The sequence below is a fragment of the Solanum verrucosum genome, unplaced genomic scaffold (genome assembly GCF_900185275.1).
Source record: "Solanum verrucosum unplaced genomic scaffold, falcon-dt-bn FXZP01000040.1, whole genome shotgun sequence".
In the NCBI taxonomy this organism is placed as follows: Eukaryota; Viridiplantae; Streptophyta; class Magnoliopsida; order Solanales; family Solanaceae; genus Solanum; species Solanum verrucosum.
In genome coordinates this window covers 20,080-36,788 of record NW_026020323.1, presented here as the reverse complement: position 1 = coordinate 36,788, position 16,709 = coordinate 20,080, and the positions used below count along the sequence as shown (strand labels likewise).

At 33.0% G+C, this 16,709-nt stretch overlaps 1 protein-coding gene across 3 annotated transcripts; it reads right to left on the bottom strand.

Annotated features, from left to right (window-relative positions):
- Positions 1-399: 399 nt before the first annotated feature.
- On the bottom strand, positions 400-11,446 carry LOC125835607 (GBF-interacting protein 1-like). Of its 3 annotated transcripts, none has more exons than XM_049514722.1 (11): positions 11,128-11,446; positions 10,309-10,352; positions 9,506-9,608; positions 8,963-9,068; positions 8,386-8,783; positions 8,035-8,217; positions 5,607-6,000; positions 3,979-4,270; positions 3,442-3,594; positions 2,181-2,672; positions 400-1,175 (listed from the first exon to the last, which is right to left on the bottom strand). In XM_049514722.1, exons 1-11 carry the CDS (start codon positions 11,303-11,305, stop codon positions 885-887), a joined length of 2,634 nt encoding a protein of 877 aa, XP_049370679.1. In that variant the 5' UTR covers positions 11,306-11,446; the 3' UTR covers positions 400-884. The 3 variants fall into 3 exon arrangements, with proteins under 3 accessions (XP_049370679.1, XP_049370680.1, XP_049370681.1); XM_049514723.1 differs by having other exon boundaries at positions 8,035-8,214; XM_049514724.1 differs by having other exon boundaries at positions 8,035-8,211.
- Positions 11,447-16,709: the final 5,263 nt, after the last annotated feature.

The window sequence follows — 16,709 nt, the reverse complement described above, 5'->3', positions numbered from 1 at the left end:
ATAAATGTCTAAATAAAGATTATTGACAAGTTTAAGAGGTTGTCGATGCATTCCGCCACGGGTACAGATTCAATGTGAAGTACCAGTAGTAACTTACACATTGTTTCTCTTCAAATTCAAGCATTTCTTAAACAAATCCAGGCATTCATCATCTCACCAATTTATGGCAGGATATATACATGACAAACAAACATTTCATTATAGAAAACACTGCGAAGAGGAAGACAATTCATATTTTCTGGCTTCTGCAGTCCCTTTCTGGCAAATTTGGCACTGCAATATCAAGTGCATTCCCAGAGTGCCAAGACTAACAGTGAATTGCACGCGAGATCACCAACAAACTCAAGCAGTATAAATTCACCACACAATTTACTGCGAATAATGCCGCATTTTTCTTTGCACCAATTACAACAGTTCCTCAAAATCAATTTACAGGTACAAAGATACGAATGAAAGCAGGATGTATGAAAAAAAAACCGAGAAACCTCATTGCTTTCGAGAGTCCTAAAATCCTATCAAATGGAAGAAATATATAGGGAAGAAAAAAGTTTAACCTCTGATGGTTATTCTACCAAAATGTTCAAAACTATAGAAGGCTATAAAGTTGTAAACAAAACCAATCGGCATATACCTGCCTCAACTAAAATCTGCCACTATCAGTTACAGGAGGATTCACCATTTAAATCCTCAGTCCAAGCAAAGAAAGAGACCTTTGGTGAAGTTCTCTTCTTTGACACACCCTTCTTAATTTACAGTCAGCCTGCACACTTCTTTCCAACATTTGATGGAACCATTCCTCCACACCAAAACATGTTGCAACTCTAAAAACTCCAATGACAATATTCATTTCTTGTTTTATGCTTTGCGAACAAAAGAATAGCTCCTCAATAACTACTTGGCCAGTTCATCTGTGCATGCTGAGGCCGTTGATAGACATTGCCGGTTGGTCCAACCATATCAACTGGACCAGCTATTGTTTGAGACTGCTGCAGAAGTGGATGAACAGTTGCTGCTGTAACTGGTTGAGCTGGGTGATAAACACCAGCAAAAGCTCCATGACCTGGTTGAGTGGGTGTTAGAGCCACTTGACCCTGAGGAAGATTATAAAAGGAACTTGCTTGCAAGCTAGATAAATCTCTATTGTGCGCATTAATCCACACACCTGAGCTTTCACTCTGCAAAAAAGAGATGTCGCATCTACAATCAATCACATTCTTCAAACATTCACACATATGATAAATATTTATGAAGTGGTGGAACGAAAACAATTAGCTCAGGGACCTCCTTGACAATGCTATTTCACAGGGGAATAGGGCATTGAGGCAATGGTACAAGATATTTAATCAGAGTAGGGAAGATAAGTTGAAGTCTAAGCAAACCAGTATGCCAACTTATTCTGGAGGCAACAACAAATCACATTCAGAAATTCTAATTGTTATCTCTGTTTCAGAAATATTCTTCCCTCAACTAGAATGCAGACATGGGATAAGCCAAAGCCTCTATTAGCATACACTTTGCTAGGAAATGGACAACTGGTAACACATAAAGTACATATAGTATTAATGGATGTATTACAGTAATAGACAAAACTAAGATCAAACTCAATTTGACAAATTAATGTACTCCAATTTCTTTTGATGAAGTAGGATTTCATTAGAAAGAGCTTCCACTGGATGCAATAGTTGCAGCAAAAGAGGAAATGTCAGTCCAGATTACAAAAAAAAAAAAAAAAACTTAAAGGCTAAAGCAGTAAGGAACTGATAAAATCCATGAACGAGTCAATACTATTTACTGGAGAAAAGTTAGCCAGCTAAATAGGCTAACCAAACAACTAGTTTTGAGTGAACATATTTGAGTTGATACCCCCATCAAAACATCTCCTATTCCTTTCACACCAAATACACCAAAATATGCAAGCTGGGACCATAGTCCAGATATTCCTGATGGGGTTCTCAACTTCCCTAGAGGCCCAACTGATATAATGTACTCCAATTAGATTAGACTAATCAGTTTTTGGCTTTAATTCTTACCAGCCTAACCACTACCGCTCAAAGCATTTCAAGCTCTAAATACCACAGTTTTCACTATTTTCAGCAATAATGGTGCACACATTCTCAGGAAATATTTCAATGGAGCATAAAGAATCACAAACATTGCTAAGAGCAGATAATAGGGCTAACCTGTTGTCCACTCAAATAGACATTACTCTCCTGGAACTGAGATGCAGAAAGATCCTCATTGGAAGCAGGGTTTCCAGTCGTTGTAGCTGAACTAGGGTTATAGTTGACAGGAGAGGATCCATATGGCGCATAAGTGCCAGGCACTCCCATGTGAGCTGGATTTCCCACATTAGCTCCTGGTCTATATTGCGAAAGTGAGTATCTGGGAACAGCTGATGGTGGAGGTGGATATATACCGCCAGCCTGAGGCTGCTGGGAAAATGCACCATTGCTTAATAATTGATGGATGGCTCCTGGTGGAACATAAAGTGGTGAAAAGTAGTGACCGTATGGAATGTAATTCGGAGGATAATGGGGAAGATGCATCCCTGTAGCCTGTCGAAATACGGGGATAGGTTGCTGAGGTACAGCTATAGAACTCTGCATAAGCCCAGCAGCTTGAGTCACAAGTGGTGTTGGAGCTGCTGCAGATAAAGCAGGACTATTCCCACCCTGCAGAACAATCAAATAAATAAATACAAGCACACTCCTAGGAGTGGGTCAACTGAAGCCAGCACATCAAAGCATCACAGTAAAGTGAGATATCCCTAAACTAATTGTTCTCTGTGCATTCTTTATTAAGGAGACTTCCCATGAAACTACTTGAACATCACCATAAGAAGTTAAATCAAGACTGATCTATTAAAAAGAACAGAAGGGCATCCAAACCAATGATTTTAGTGCATATAGAGAAGTAATAAATATATTTACTCTTTACTCAGCGGCTTATTGAGAACTCCTACAATATTAATCAGGAAAGCATGTTCTAGCAAAAGGAAATTTGGTGCCCTCATAATTTAAACAGCATAGAATCTGCTTTAATAGCTCTTCCATGGTTATTCAGAAAACATTTGGTTGAATATGATTCATGTTTATCATCTGGAATTATGTCTACAAGAGGTTAGAGAATTTTCACTATAATCTAGAAATATATTAATCTTTTCTGAATTTCAGTACGCTGCCTATCCATTGCTGCATTTCAGATTGTAGAGAATTGCCTTCTGTGCCAGCATAATAAAACTAAAGAATCAACTAGGCACTAATTATGACTCAAGCATACAGGGTCAAGAGGGGTTTTCTAGGTCTTTAGCCAAACACCAGAACCCTAACCCTTAGCACACACTTTTCTTCCCTTCCCCTTCTGCTTATCTTTCTCCCCGCAAAATTAGAAAACAATTAGAGACAAAATATAAACCAGAACTCAGCTGAGTTGGATTCTAACCTCTTGAGGAGATTGAGAAGTGTGTGGAGGCACAACTGCAACATTGTACTGGGTAGAAACACCTGCTGAATGAAATGGTGAAATGCGGCCATCACTATCAGCATTTGAACGGTAGAAGTGGGGATAGTAGCTTGGGTCAATGGGATGATGAACCTGAACAAATGAATAGATGTAAAACTTTTGAAGTATATAAGTATATTTTCTGAGCTTAACCACACAAATGCTTCAACATGTATTGATTATCATTGACACAAAATTTCTAACATGTCAAATCTTTTTCGGAGAAGCAATTGTTGTTATATAGTTCCTACAGCCATCACTATGAAACCAAGCACAATTGAACAAACATGTGAATATCCTAGGTCCCTGACACGTATTGAGGTAAAACCAGTACACACTGAGTAAAGTGTTCAATCAAACTGCTGTGATGTTTAAAGCACCAATATGTAAGTTTGTTATACCAATAACAACTTGAGGCTTCAGAAAGCATTATAATGACAAAATAGGTAGCTAAAAAATCATAGAATGAAGACCTACAAGAAAATTTGGAAGACGAGAAACATCTCGAGGTTGAGATTCAGAGTTTTCAAAGGGTGGGAGCTGATTGCTCAACATTGGTGGCGCAAATCCAAAATTATAGTTGGGGGATGTATGAACAATTGAATATTGTTGGCCCGCTGGCAGAGTCTCTTGCTTCGGTTCACTGCACTCTGGAGCAGAGGATGAGATATCACCATCTCCTTCTGCAGGCAAACTCTCCTGTCCATGTGAAGATGGAGGCTGATCAGGATAATCTGTTTCCTCTGCAGCAGCTGATGCATTTTGATTACTGCATGCATTCATACAGAATAAAAATGTCAGATGTGAAATGTTAGAACTGGAGGACGTGCAAATCTATTCATGCATCAGAATCCAATTTTGATTTGGAAATAAAAGACTTCAGCAAGTCCAGAATAAAAAACTAAGAGGCAAACATGCTCATGCGCACCAAAAAACTGAAAAAATGGGGGATCTTTCTCAAAGCTACGGCAAGAATGCCCCCATCCCACCCCACCACCACACCCCTAACCAAAACAAATTCACACAAGCCTTTGAATATCTGTGTCCACGAAGATCTTTTCTAAAGAATAGCACCAGAAAATAAGAAAACAAGTTGAGTGCAAGGATAAGACCTGACTAAGAAGTTGTATTATAATGTTAAAGATTGAGCCCTAAAACTAAAAAAACTGAAGCTTGTGTCACTTGATAGTTCAAGCACTGAATGTCAGGTAGTCAAGTTAAGTCTAAGTTACTCCCTTTATCCAGTTAAAGTGTCCTAGTTTCACTAGACATTGTTTTAAGTTGAGACTTGAAGTTTTTTGTTGGAAATATACAAGTAGGTCGTCACCCAGGATTTGATCTGGAGGCGAGGATGCAGGGCATGATGTGTAGGTTAGACGCAAGGCAGGGTTTGAACCCTACAACAGAGAAAGCCTCTTACATTTAAGTGGAAAAGGTAGAGGGGCGAACTCATTATCCACGAAATTTCCAACTTGCACTACAGCCCTTGGGGATTTCTCAGTTATCAATACACAATATATATCGGTCCAAAAGGGAGAAAAGAATCCCCCAAGAGCTCAGTTCAAGTGGCAAAGGTTGAGAGATTTGTGACTTGGGTCACATGTTCGAGCCCTGCGCCATGTGAACTAAGCATGATATTTAAGTGGAGAAGGGTTGAGGGGAAGGCCAATTATCCTAAGTCTCAAAAGTTGTAGTTGGTCCTAAGAGTTGGCCCCAGATTTCTCAGTCATCAAAAAAATGGAGAGAAGAATAAACTTTTGAAGAATTTTATTTTTATGGGAAAATTGGGTCCAAAGATACCTATTTTTCTCAACTAGGTGGACCCAACTTTGGGAAAACCTGGCACAACACAAAGTAGAATAGTTGAACTGTGACAGCAGGAGTGGGACAAAGGGAGCAGAGGGTGTATCTAAATCATCTACTGATAGCATGTTTTGAGTTAACCCGTTATTACTACTGTTGAAACTGTAATTTGAAACCAAAAGACTTCTTAAAGATTCAATATAAGTTATTTATTCTTGGTTGATAAGTATAGATATAATAGAAATTACTGCAAAAAAACTTCTGTCATATCAATAGGGGGAGCAGCAGAGAGAGAGAGAGACCTTGGAAGTTGTGCACTTGCAGCTTCTTCAATGCTCTCAGAAGATTCAGAAAGTGGTGGACTTCCATCATGCTCAGGAGCAATATTTGTGCTTGTTCCCAAACTAAAGCCAGAGTCAAAGCTTCCAAAACAGAACCCAAGTTTTTCAGACTCAGGAACGTGTAGGTGATTAGGGATAATAACATTTTCAACATCTGAAATGTGTGATTCCTCTAACTTCTTCTGCGGATCCTCAGTGACTTCTTTTGTTTCAGGAACAGAAGCAGGAGGCTGCGACATAGTATTGACTTCAACAGAAACCGTAGAAACGCCAGATGAAGAAGCAGCAGCAGCAAGAGCAGACCCCTGAGCTAGATTATTGTTTACAGGCTTTGGCTTCCATTCCTTACAAGGACCTGGTGTAGAAAAACATAGAAGACAGTGTTATGCTTCCAGCGTGAATTACTGGACAGATGAGGAAGACAAACTCTATTTGCTAAACTGCATTCTTTATCTTTTCCAATCTAACAAGTGAACTCAAACAAACAAACAAGCAAGGAGACTTACAGAACTAAGGTTCAAATTTTGGGAACACTCTAGTCATCTAGTGACAGAGTTGCAAGCACACCAAACACAAAAACTCAAGACACTATACAACATTTCGAAAGTAAAAACAAACAAGTATCTAAACAAAGATCAATACTTTCAAACCTTTACCAGGCAGTATTCAGCAAACTTCACTTATGCAAGGACCAAATGACTTGTAACGAGTCAACGGCCAATATTCTATTTTGAGAACGTGAACATGTTGCACTTAAACATTTCTGATGCAACATTTTGATTTGGGAAACTCAAACTTGAGCTAAGTTCCAGATGAGACTATTTTTTTATTTGTGAACACTGAACAATTCTAAAAGTCGTATATGAGCATTTTAGAAGAAAAAAATCCGAGTATGTACAATATGAAATGGGCTCGAGAACCAGGGACCTTCGCGCAAACATTTTATAATGATGCTCATAATGATGTATTGTTAACAAAGATAAGCAAACAAAACTTAAGTTTCCACTAGTTCAACTCATTTAAGCTATGCTGATCTCAATTTCAGCTCATATGACCAAATCAACAAGAATTCAAAAATTCTTGTAGCATGAAAAGCATCCCTTTCTATATTCTTTTATGAAGAGAAGATCAAAGTTGTATCTCCATCACTGTTCCAAAAGTTTTACTCTCTATTCATTGTTGCGACATGCAAAAGCTTTTTTTTAATTTCACAAAAGCATCTCAAGCAGAAATGCTATACTCATTCTTCTGCAATGTTCTTCGTCATAAATTTGTGATTTGATAATGTGCAATCTTAACCACAAGCAAGTGTTCTTGTGGGAAATGGTTTTACTGTTTCTTGATAAATTGCATTACGTAATCAAAGAACTTCTTACGGGGGATGGCATGAACTGGAATAATAGCTTTATTTTCATTCTCGTCTCTTGATTAAAAAATAATATTATTCATTTCTCATCTCTACAATAGACCACCCTACTAGGACTTTGCAGATCAATTCATTTGTTTCTGCAACATGACAGTGGCATGGAAAGTTCTAAAGCATCAGTACCAACTGCTGCCTTCGAAATATTTTTCGAAATAACTATTTTTCAAAAAAAAACTCATAATATAACTATAAACACAAAAGTTTTGAACTTCATAAGTTTTTCATGACGGAGAAATCCATCTGTGGCCAACCGTTAGGACGCAGCCTTTGGAACTCAGGGAAAATAGACTCGCCCCTCTACTCTTCTCCACTTAAATACCATGCTTAGATCGCATCGCGTGCGGCTCGAACCTGTGACCAAAGTCACAAGTCCTAGCCACTTGAACCAAGTCACAAGTTTTGAACTACATACTTACGGCACCTATATAACTAACCATAAACTTTTTTTTTATTTCTGGCAGTCTACTTTACGGCTTCCCCCCACCCCCAAAAAAAGGGCACCAACTCTATCTGATACTAGATGTGGTACATGTGAATAAATAGTCTTGAAGATTTCTAGTAGTTTTCTTTGTGAAAAAACGATTTCCGGTATTCTACTCTATCAAAGTACACCATACCACTTCCATCACTGCAAATTTCACAAAATCTATAGTTTTTCTGAAGCTAAAATATAGGCTGTAATTGTGAAAAAAAATTCTGGATAGATGAAACAGAAAAAGATTTCTCTGCATTTTTCTTGATTAGGCTCTTTCTGAGAGTTGATTAAATTATGATTCAATCTTCCCTTACCCAAGCACAAAAAGGAAAGGAAGAAGAACATTATGCAGGTGATTATGAGGCAAAATCCAAGAACTACATTATCAAACTATGTAGCAATAGTAACAAAACCAGTTTAGTAAATCATTTGAGAAGTTAGGGCTTCAAACAATATTACAACATACATATCACGTTAAATTACTGTACCTTTTTGTGGACCAACTGTGTGTGACCGATTGTTGTAATTAGATGACGGCCTACTAGCGGAAGAACCACTATGGGTTGAAGAAGCAGTTTGCGAGTACTCCGGAAGTTGATTCTTTCCAGGCCCCTGAAATTTGCTTGGCGTCTTTACTTGGCTATTTGAGCTTCCAGCAGTAGAAACTGCTACTAGGATGTGAGGGTAAAGAAATATATAAGCTTCATACATTGAGCAGTAACAAGTCCGTCTTCTTAAAAAACAAAAAGGGGATAGTAAAATATATAATTATACAAATCTTAACACCTATTATATCAAATAATAACAGTTTCATATTATTAAGTCTTCAAAGCTTTTACCAGCAGTCTTTTTGCTCCCATTAGATTTAGAAGAAACATGTTCAACCGGAGAATGCTGGGCCCCAACTTCCCTTCTAACTGTGCCTACTACACCAGCGGGACGTGAATCCTGAGATGGCAAGAGCACGGGATCTGAAGCTGAGAGATCAGCTCCTGTTGGAGATGGTGAAGATAGCGTTCTTGAAGAACTGTCGGTGTTTGGCATCCGCTGACCATGAACATCCCTGTTTCCTGTAGCTGATTTTGGGTTTTTGGTGGAATCAGCAGAAGTTGTCTGCATGCCTGTATTTGCTTCAAATTGTTTAACTCCTCTTCTTGGGGGTGCATGAGTATTTTGTACGATACTGTTGCTCCCCGAAGCTAGATCGCCAGGCCCATTTACTGCAGCACTTGATGAGCTGAAAACAATAATGAAAATTAGTCCTTCAAAATAAGACCAGATAATTTAGGCAACCGAAGTCGTCAGAGGGCTTTTTTTTGTAATCAACTATGCACGGCAATACCCTGGCAATCAAGGTATCATGCATATGCAACAATTGCCAATAAAGCAAAAAAAACTGTAAACATCAAATACCACCTTGAAATATTCTTAGCCTCAACATCAGCCACAGTAGATAGGTCGACACTCTTGTCAAGAATTTGATTGGCAATATTGTTTTGACTGTTCTTTCCACCACCTACATCTGATAAAACATACACATGATAGTATGAGTGGATAAGGAATGAGAGGAACATAAGATCAATCTAAAAGAGATATAAAGGCTCTTTCTATGAGCAAAATGAAAAGGCCTCAAGTGTGAAATCAATTTTTTAAAGCCTGATAGTGGTAGGAATGCCTGAATAAGAGGTCAAAATCGGTTAACATGCATTTGAAATAACAGATGAAATGTGTAAATAAAATGACATACTGTAGATTAGACATTAAACCTCAGAAATCAGAACCTTTAGTCATTTAGCAAGAAGGGCACATCAGAATAGATGGAAAAGGAAGTAGCTTGAGTATGTTAGAAAAGTTGGGCTTGTAAATTAAGATTCAGAAGAACACAAAATGAGGAACCAGGGCTCTGCAATATCACAAGAGACTACCAAAATGCAGGAAGATTAAAAACATGTTGTTTACCATGTGAAGCATGACGAGAAGTCAAATTTCCACGAATCCCTTTGTTACCTCTGCCCTGCATGCCTGTTTTCCACTTTGGTTCAGCAGACTCCTTAATTGAATTCTGAGGCCAAAAATGAGAAAGAGAAGATGAAAGGTCTACAGTAACCCAAAACAGTTCTTCATTTATTAGGCGTTAAAAGAATCAACAACACAATCCAAGCAAGATGCTTATACCAAATCGGATTAATCCCTAAGTCCTCCAACAAAGTAACCCATTTGATATTCACTAGGTCCTTAAGAGCCAAAAGATGAATGAATTCTGCTAAGGTGCTAATGCATAGCTATTAGACAGGACTTTTTTCTGATACACCAAGCATTAATCAGTACTACTATGTAATTTTCTTCAGCAGAACAGCAAGATAAGGTGCAACTATGATTACAGCAGTTGAACACCAGATGGCATTCGCAAATGCTGAATAGCTACGTGATAGCGACAGGTCTATAGATATGCTATAGAATTTGTTTTCTGTTTCAGGCAATAAATCACTCGCCCATTCCACACAGACTCTAGAACCTACACCAATGAGCACTTATCAACCAGTATTTCAGCCACAGACCAAGAGTATGCACTACAACAACCTCTTCAGGCACCTAAAACAGATGACTACATTATTTTACAATTTCTCACCCAAAATAACGGAGAAAAGACAACTCATGCCTATGCCACTCCCATAAGACGTTTACAGGCAAATTAGTAAGTTCATCATTTTTTCATATTATAAAAAGCGATTGTAGATAAGCAAATCAGTTCCTAGGCATACCTCTTTTCTCCGATCACGCTTACTTTTAACTTCATGGAATGTATCTGCAAACAAAGCTTACGTGAGTTTAGTAAAGAAACCTAGTTATGTCACAAACACAAAGGGTACCCAAAAAAAAAAAAAAAAAGAGAGAGAACAAAAGACCCTTTAGGTTCCTAATGTGAATGGCACATTATCAAAAACTGTGAATGGCACATTTGGACCAAACCATCAACCTGTTGTACATTAAATCATAGCTGCAAAAATGTAATTTTTAACCCAAAACCATATATAATTTGCTGCAAAATCTGATCTTGAACCAAAAGCAGATTGTCACCCCTCCCCCCAGTTGTGAAGAGTTCGACCAACATAGCACCCCACCCCCTCCTTTTTGCAGAGAGGAGGAAGGGTGATTGCATCTATCAGAAGGTTTTTTTCTCAAACACCATAACAAACTAAAGACAGCCCTTTTACACATATACAAGTGCACCATTAATAAACCCAAAATTGAATTCTGCCCCCAACCCCAAATTCAAAACACCACAAAAGAAAAGGAACAAAAAAGGTAAGAAGAAGAAAAGGTGAGAAACCCAAGGGGCATTCAATTGAGTACAAGGCACATGCAGAAGACCAACCAAAAAAGAGAAAAGGGGGAAAAATCAAAATTGAAGAAAAGGGTCTCTCCAAAAAAACTCATTCTATCAAATAATCAAACCCATAAACAGATCACAAAAAAAAATCAAGATCAAACCCATCTCATTCAGTAAAGTGACAGCTAAGTACATACACATAGAACTACATTTAAAAAAAAAAAAAAAAGGGAGAGAGATAAAAATGAACCCTGTGAAAGAAGCTTCTGAGTAGTCTCATTGGGATCCATAGAACATTCCTTGAGCATTGCATATATCTCATCTTCACCATGATTTCCAGTGATCTCTTTGATGTTTTGGATCGTCTTTCGCATACCAGAAGGGATTGAAACCCTAGCTAATCCCCCAACTATACCACTGTTGCTCATCTTCACCACCCCAAAGACTGCAACCCCACCAATATTCTCTACTTTAGTATATACCCCAACTATATCTCTCTCTGTATATATGTATCACTGAATCTACAGAGAGAAAGGGAGAGGGAGAAAAGAGAGTGATATAATTTTGGTGAAATATAAGAGCAAAGGGTTCAATATTTTGTATGCATATTTATAGTTATTTTTTTTCATGTACTTTATTAATTTAGAAAAAAAATTATTTTATATTATTTTATTGTTATTTGTGGTTTTTAAGGTATTTTTCGTATTTGATTTACTTTTATTTTTTTATTTTTTGTAATTTATTTGTTTTTATTTATTGTTAGTCAAAGATTGAAATTTGAATTAGATCTTATCATTATTATCGTTTGTCGTTTCTGAGTTAATAAAATGTTTACTTGTATATAAAAATAAAATGATATATTATGCTGAAATGTAAAGACTCAAGGGAACGGGTTCTTAAAAAAAAAAAAATTGTTATTGATAGTTTTAAAGAATATTTTTGTATTTGATTTACTCTTATTTTTATTTTTATTTTAAGGAATTTAATTTATTCTATTGTCATTAGTCATGTTAAATGTATTCTTTGTATTTGATTTACTTTTACTTTTTATTTTATTAAAAAGGTAAATTAAGTTAATTGTTAGTCAAACTTTGAAATTTGAATTAGATCGTGTCATTATTATCATTTGTCGTTATTGAGTTAATAAACTGTATACTTTGTATATAAATAAAATGACATATTTTGGTGAAATATAAGACTCAAGGGAAAGAGTTCTTAAGTATTTTGTATGCAATATTTATGATTAAAAAAATGGTATCGGTTGTTTTAAAGGTATTTTTCGTATTTGATTTACTTTTATTTTCTTATTTTTGTAATTTAAATTTTTAATATTTATTGTTAGTCAGAGTTTGAAAACCAAGTTAAATGGTATCATTACTGTTGTTTGTCGCTTCTGCTTATGAGTTAATAAATTGTTTATTTAGCATATAAGTAAAACGATAAAAAAAAATCAAATTATTAATTTAAAAGAATTTTATAGAACGATGAATTTCTTCGTTGATATGAAGAGATTATATTGCTGATTAATAATGAGAAGTGAAGAAATAATCGATATGATATAGAGTTTTTTATGCTAAATAAAGATATTAGGATTTATTTTTAAAGAATATATCAACTTATAAGTGTATATTTTTTGCACGTATATTCAAATCAATTAATATATAGTAATAAAAAGGAAAACCTTTTTTTCTTTTTCTTTTTGCTATTGATCATGTATTTATTGTATTTGATTTAATTTTTCTTTACTTTTTACACGTATATTCAAATAAATTAATATACAGTAATAAAAAGGGAAATTTATATGTTTGATTTACACATTATTTTATAGTTATTTTTTATTTTACTTTATTACTTTAGAAAAGAATATTTATTTATTTTACTTTTTTTATTGGTCGCGTTAAAGGTATTTTTCGTATTTGATTTGTTTTTATTTTTTTATTTTTGTTATTTGTTTGTTTTTATTTATTGTAGTCAAAGATAGAAAATTGAATTAGATCGTATCTTTATTGTCGTTTGTCATTTTTTATTTATCGTTAGTCAAAGATTGATAATTGAATTACATCGTATCATTATTATTATTTGTCGTTTTGAGTTAATAAACTGTTTACTTAGAATATAAATAAAATGGTATAATTTGGTGAAATAGAAGACTCAAGGTAAAGGGTATTTCAATGTTTTGGATGCAATATCTATAGTTGTTTTTTAATTTTACTTTATTAATTTAGATAAATATATTTATTTATTTTTATTGGTCGTGTTAATTTTTTATTTTTTTATTTAATTTACTTTTATTTTTTATTTTTGTAATTCATTTATTTTTATTTATTGTTAGTCAAAGAATGAAAATTGAATTAGATCATATCATTATTATCGTTTGTCGTTTCTGAGTTAATAAATTGTTTATATAGAATGTAATAAAATGATAGATTTTGATGAAATATAAAGACTCAAGGGAAAGGGTTCTTGAGTATTTTGTATGCAATATTTATAGATATATTTTTTAATTTAATTTATTGATTTAGAAATAAAATTATTTATTTATTATTATTATTGGTCATGTTAAAGGTATTTTCGTATTTGATTTACTTTTATTTTTTTATTTTTGTAATTCATTTGTTTTTATTTATTGTTAGTCAAATATTGAAATTTCAATTAGACCGTACCATTATTGTCGTTTGTCGTTTTTTATTTATTGTTAGTCAAAGATTGAAATTGAATTAGATCGTATCATTATTATTGTTTGTCGTTTCTGAGTTAATAAATTAATTAATTAGAATAGGGGGAATACATAGTTACCCCATTCAACTATAACACTTTTTTTAAAAAGACACTCAAACTTTACAAGGATCCTAATACCCCACTAAACAATTTGAAAGTAATATAAATACCCCATTTTTCGGTCAAACCCACTTATAAGAAAGAAGGTGAAAGCACGCACCAATTGTTGCTTGCCATGTGTAAATTTTATATAATTTTCTACTTTTTGTTTTTATTTACAGTTTTTTTTTTTAATTTTAATTATTTATTTTCTTTTCCTTTTTCAATTCACCATCACTGACATGCTATACACCATTTTCACTGTGTTTATTATCATCAAGATTAAACCCTAAAATTGAAAAATCAAATCAGCTAGCAAATTAATTTTTTCTTAAATTAAAATCTCTATCAAAATATTATTTTGTGAACTTTGCCTTTGATTTTTGCAATCAAGACGGTTGTATCTGGAAAAACGGAAATTCTTTCTCCGAGCTTGGATGGGACAATTTTTGCTTGGCGTGAAGACGATTTTCGGCCCCGTAATTGATTAGGAGTCACTGGAAATAACGCCGATGATTCTTTTTTTAACGTCGCCATCATCTTCCCGCGCTTCTCACCTCGCCGGTCAAAAAGGAGGAGAAGATTTTCGCCGGCAAAGAAGGAAGAAAAGAAATCTAAGGATGAAACGGCAAAATCAGTCGGCGTTGCTATCGCAGAGGAAATCAACTAGTTGCCATTGAAAGAGAATGAAAAAAAAAAAAGAGAAAAAAAATCCTTGAAGTCATTGCCATCTCTTTCAATGGTGAAACTCTTAGGAAGGAGAAAGAAAAAATAAAATTTAATTCTAAAATAAATTTTATTTATATATTTAATAAAAAATATTGAAAATAAAAAGTTCAATTATTTTTTTTAGTTTTCACGCTCTTCAGGCGAGTTATATACACTCTCTGTCTTAAATGTCGAAAAAGGGTTTTAAAATTTCACTTTAAACTAGTTTAGGGGTGTATTAGGACCCCCGCAAAGTTTAAGTGTCTTTTTCAAAAAAGGGTCATAGTTTAGGGGGTTTCTATGTATTTTCTCATTAGAATATAAATAAAATGGTAGATTTTGGTGAAATATAAGACTCCAGGGAAAGGATTCTTGAATATTTTGTATGTAGTATTTATAGTTATTTTTTATTTTGCTTTATTAATTTCAAAAAAAAAATTATTTTATTTTTATAAATTGTGTTAAATGTATTTTTCATATTTGAATCGCTTTTATTTTTATTTTTGTAATTTATTAGTTTTTATTTATTGTTAGTCAAAGTATGAAATAAGAATTAGATCATATCATTATTATCGTTTGTCGTTTTTCACTTTATAAATTATTTACTTACTATATAAATAAAATGAAATATTTTGGTGAAATATAAAGACTCAAGGGGAAGGGTTTTTGAATATTTTGTATGCAATAATTTATTTTATTTTATTGTTATTGATCATTTTAAAGGTATTTTTTGTATTTCATTTACTTTTGTTTTAATATTTTAAGGAATTTATTTTATTTTATTGTTATTAGTCTTGTTAAATGTATTTTTTCTATTTGATTTACTTTTATTTTTTATTTTTATTTTTTTTAAAGTAAATTATATTTATTGCTAGTCAAAACTTTGAAATTTGAATTAGATCGTGTCATTATTATCGTTTGTCGTTATTAAGTTAATAAATGTTTACGTCATATATAAATAAAATGATATATTTTGGTGAAATATAAGACTCGAGGGAAAGAGTTCTTGAATATTTTGTATGCAATATTTATGATTAAAAAAATTGTTATTGGTTGTTTTAAATGTATTTTTTGTATTTAATTTACTTTTTTATTTTATTTTTGTAAATTAGTTTCTTATATTTATTGTTAGTCAAAGTCTGAAAATTGAATTAGATTGTATCATTACTGTTGTTTGTCGCTTCTGCTTTTGAGTTAATAAATTGTTTACTTAGTATATAAGTAAAACGATAAAAAAATATCGAATTTATTAATTTAAAAGCATTTTATGGAACGATGAATTTCTTAGTTGATATGAATAGAGTGTATTTTTGATTAATACCTTTTATAAAAAAAATTGTTGATTAGTAATGAAAACTGAAGAAATAATCGATAAGATATAGAGTTTTTTATGCAAATAAAGATATTAAGATTTCTTTTTAAAGAATGTAACAATTTTTAAGTGTGTATTTTTTGAATGTATATGTATCACCGAATCAAAGCGAGAAAGCGAGAGGGAGAAAAGAGAGTGTTATGTTTTTTAGTGAAATATAATACTCAAGGGATAGAATTCTTGAGTATTTTGTATGCAGTATATATTTATAGTTATATATTTATTTTACTTTATTAATTTAGAATTTTTTTTATTTTTTTACTTTTTTTATTGGTCGTGTTAAAGGTATTTTTCGTATTTGATTTAAATTATTTTTTTAATTTTACTAATTTATTTCTTTTTATTTATTGTTAATCAAAGATTGAAATTTGAATTAGATTGTATCATAATTATAGTTTGTCGTTTCTGAGTTAGTAAACTATTTACTTGTATTTCGGTGAAATATAAAAACTCAAGGGAAAGGGTTCTTGAATATTTTGTATGCAATACTTTTGATTTATTTTATTTTTTGTTATTGATCATTTTAAAGGTATTTTATTTGTATTTGATTTACTTTTATTTTAAGGAATTTATTTTATTTTATTGCTATTAGTCTTGTTAAATGTATTTTCTTGTATTTGATTTACTTTTATTTTTTATTTTTATAAAAAAGTAAATTATATTTTTTGTTAGTCAAACTTCGTAATTTGAATTAGATCGTATCATTATTGTTGTTTATCGTTACTGAGTTGATAAATTATTTACTTTGTATATAAATAAAATGATATATTTTGGTGAAATATAAGACTCAATGGAAAGAATTCTTGAATATTTTGTATGCAATATTTATGATAAAAAAAATTGTTATTGGTTGTTTTAAAGGTATTTTTTGCATTTAATTTACTTTAATTTTTTATTTTTGTAATTTAAATTTTTAATATTTATTGTTAGTCAGA

Bases quoted from the DNA above. Each gene is read 5' to 3' on its own strand.
- LOC125835607 (XM_049514722.1), bottom strand. From the start codon at position 11,305: ATGAGCAACAGTGGTATAGTTGGGGGATTAGCTAGGGTTTCAATCCCT. The intron at 8,784-8,962 runs GTGGTATTTGAT...TATTGTTTTCAG, and splicing joins GAGGCTAAGAATATTTCAAG to CTCATCAAGTGCTGCAGTAA. The intron at 8,218-8,385 runs GTAAAAGCTTTG...CTCACATCCTAG, and splicing joins TGGGAGCAAAAAGACTGCTG to TAGCAGTTTCTACTGCTGGA.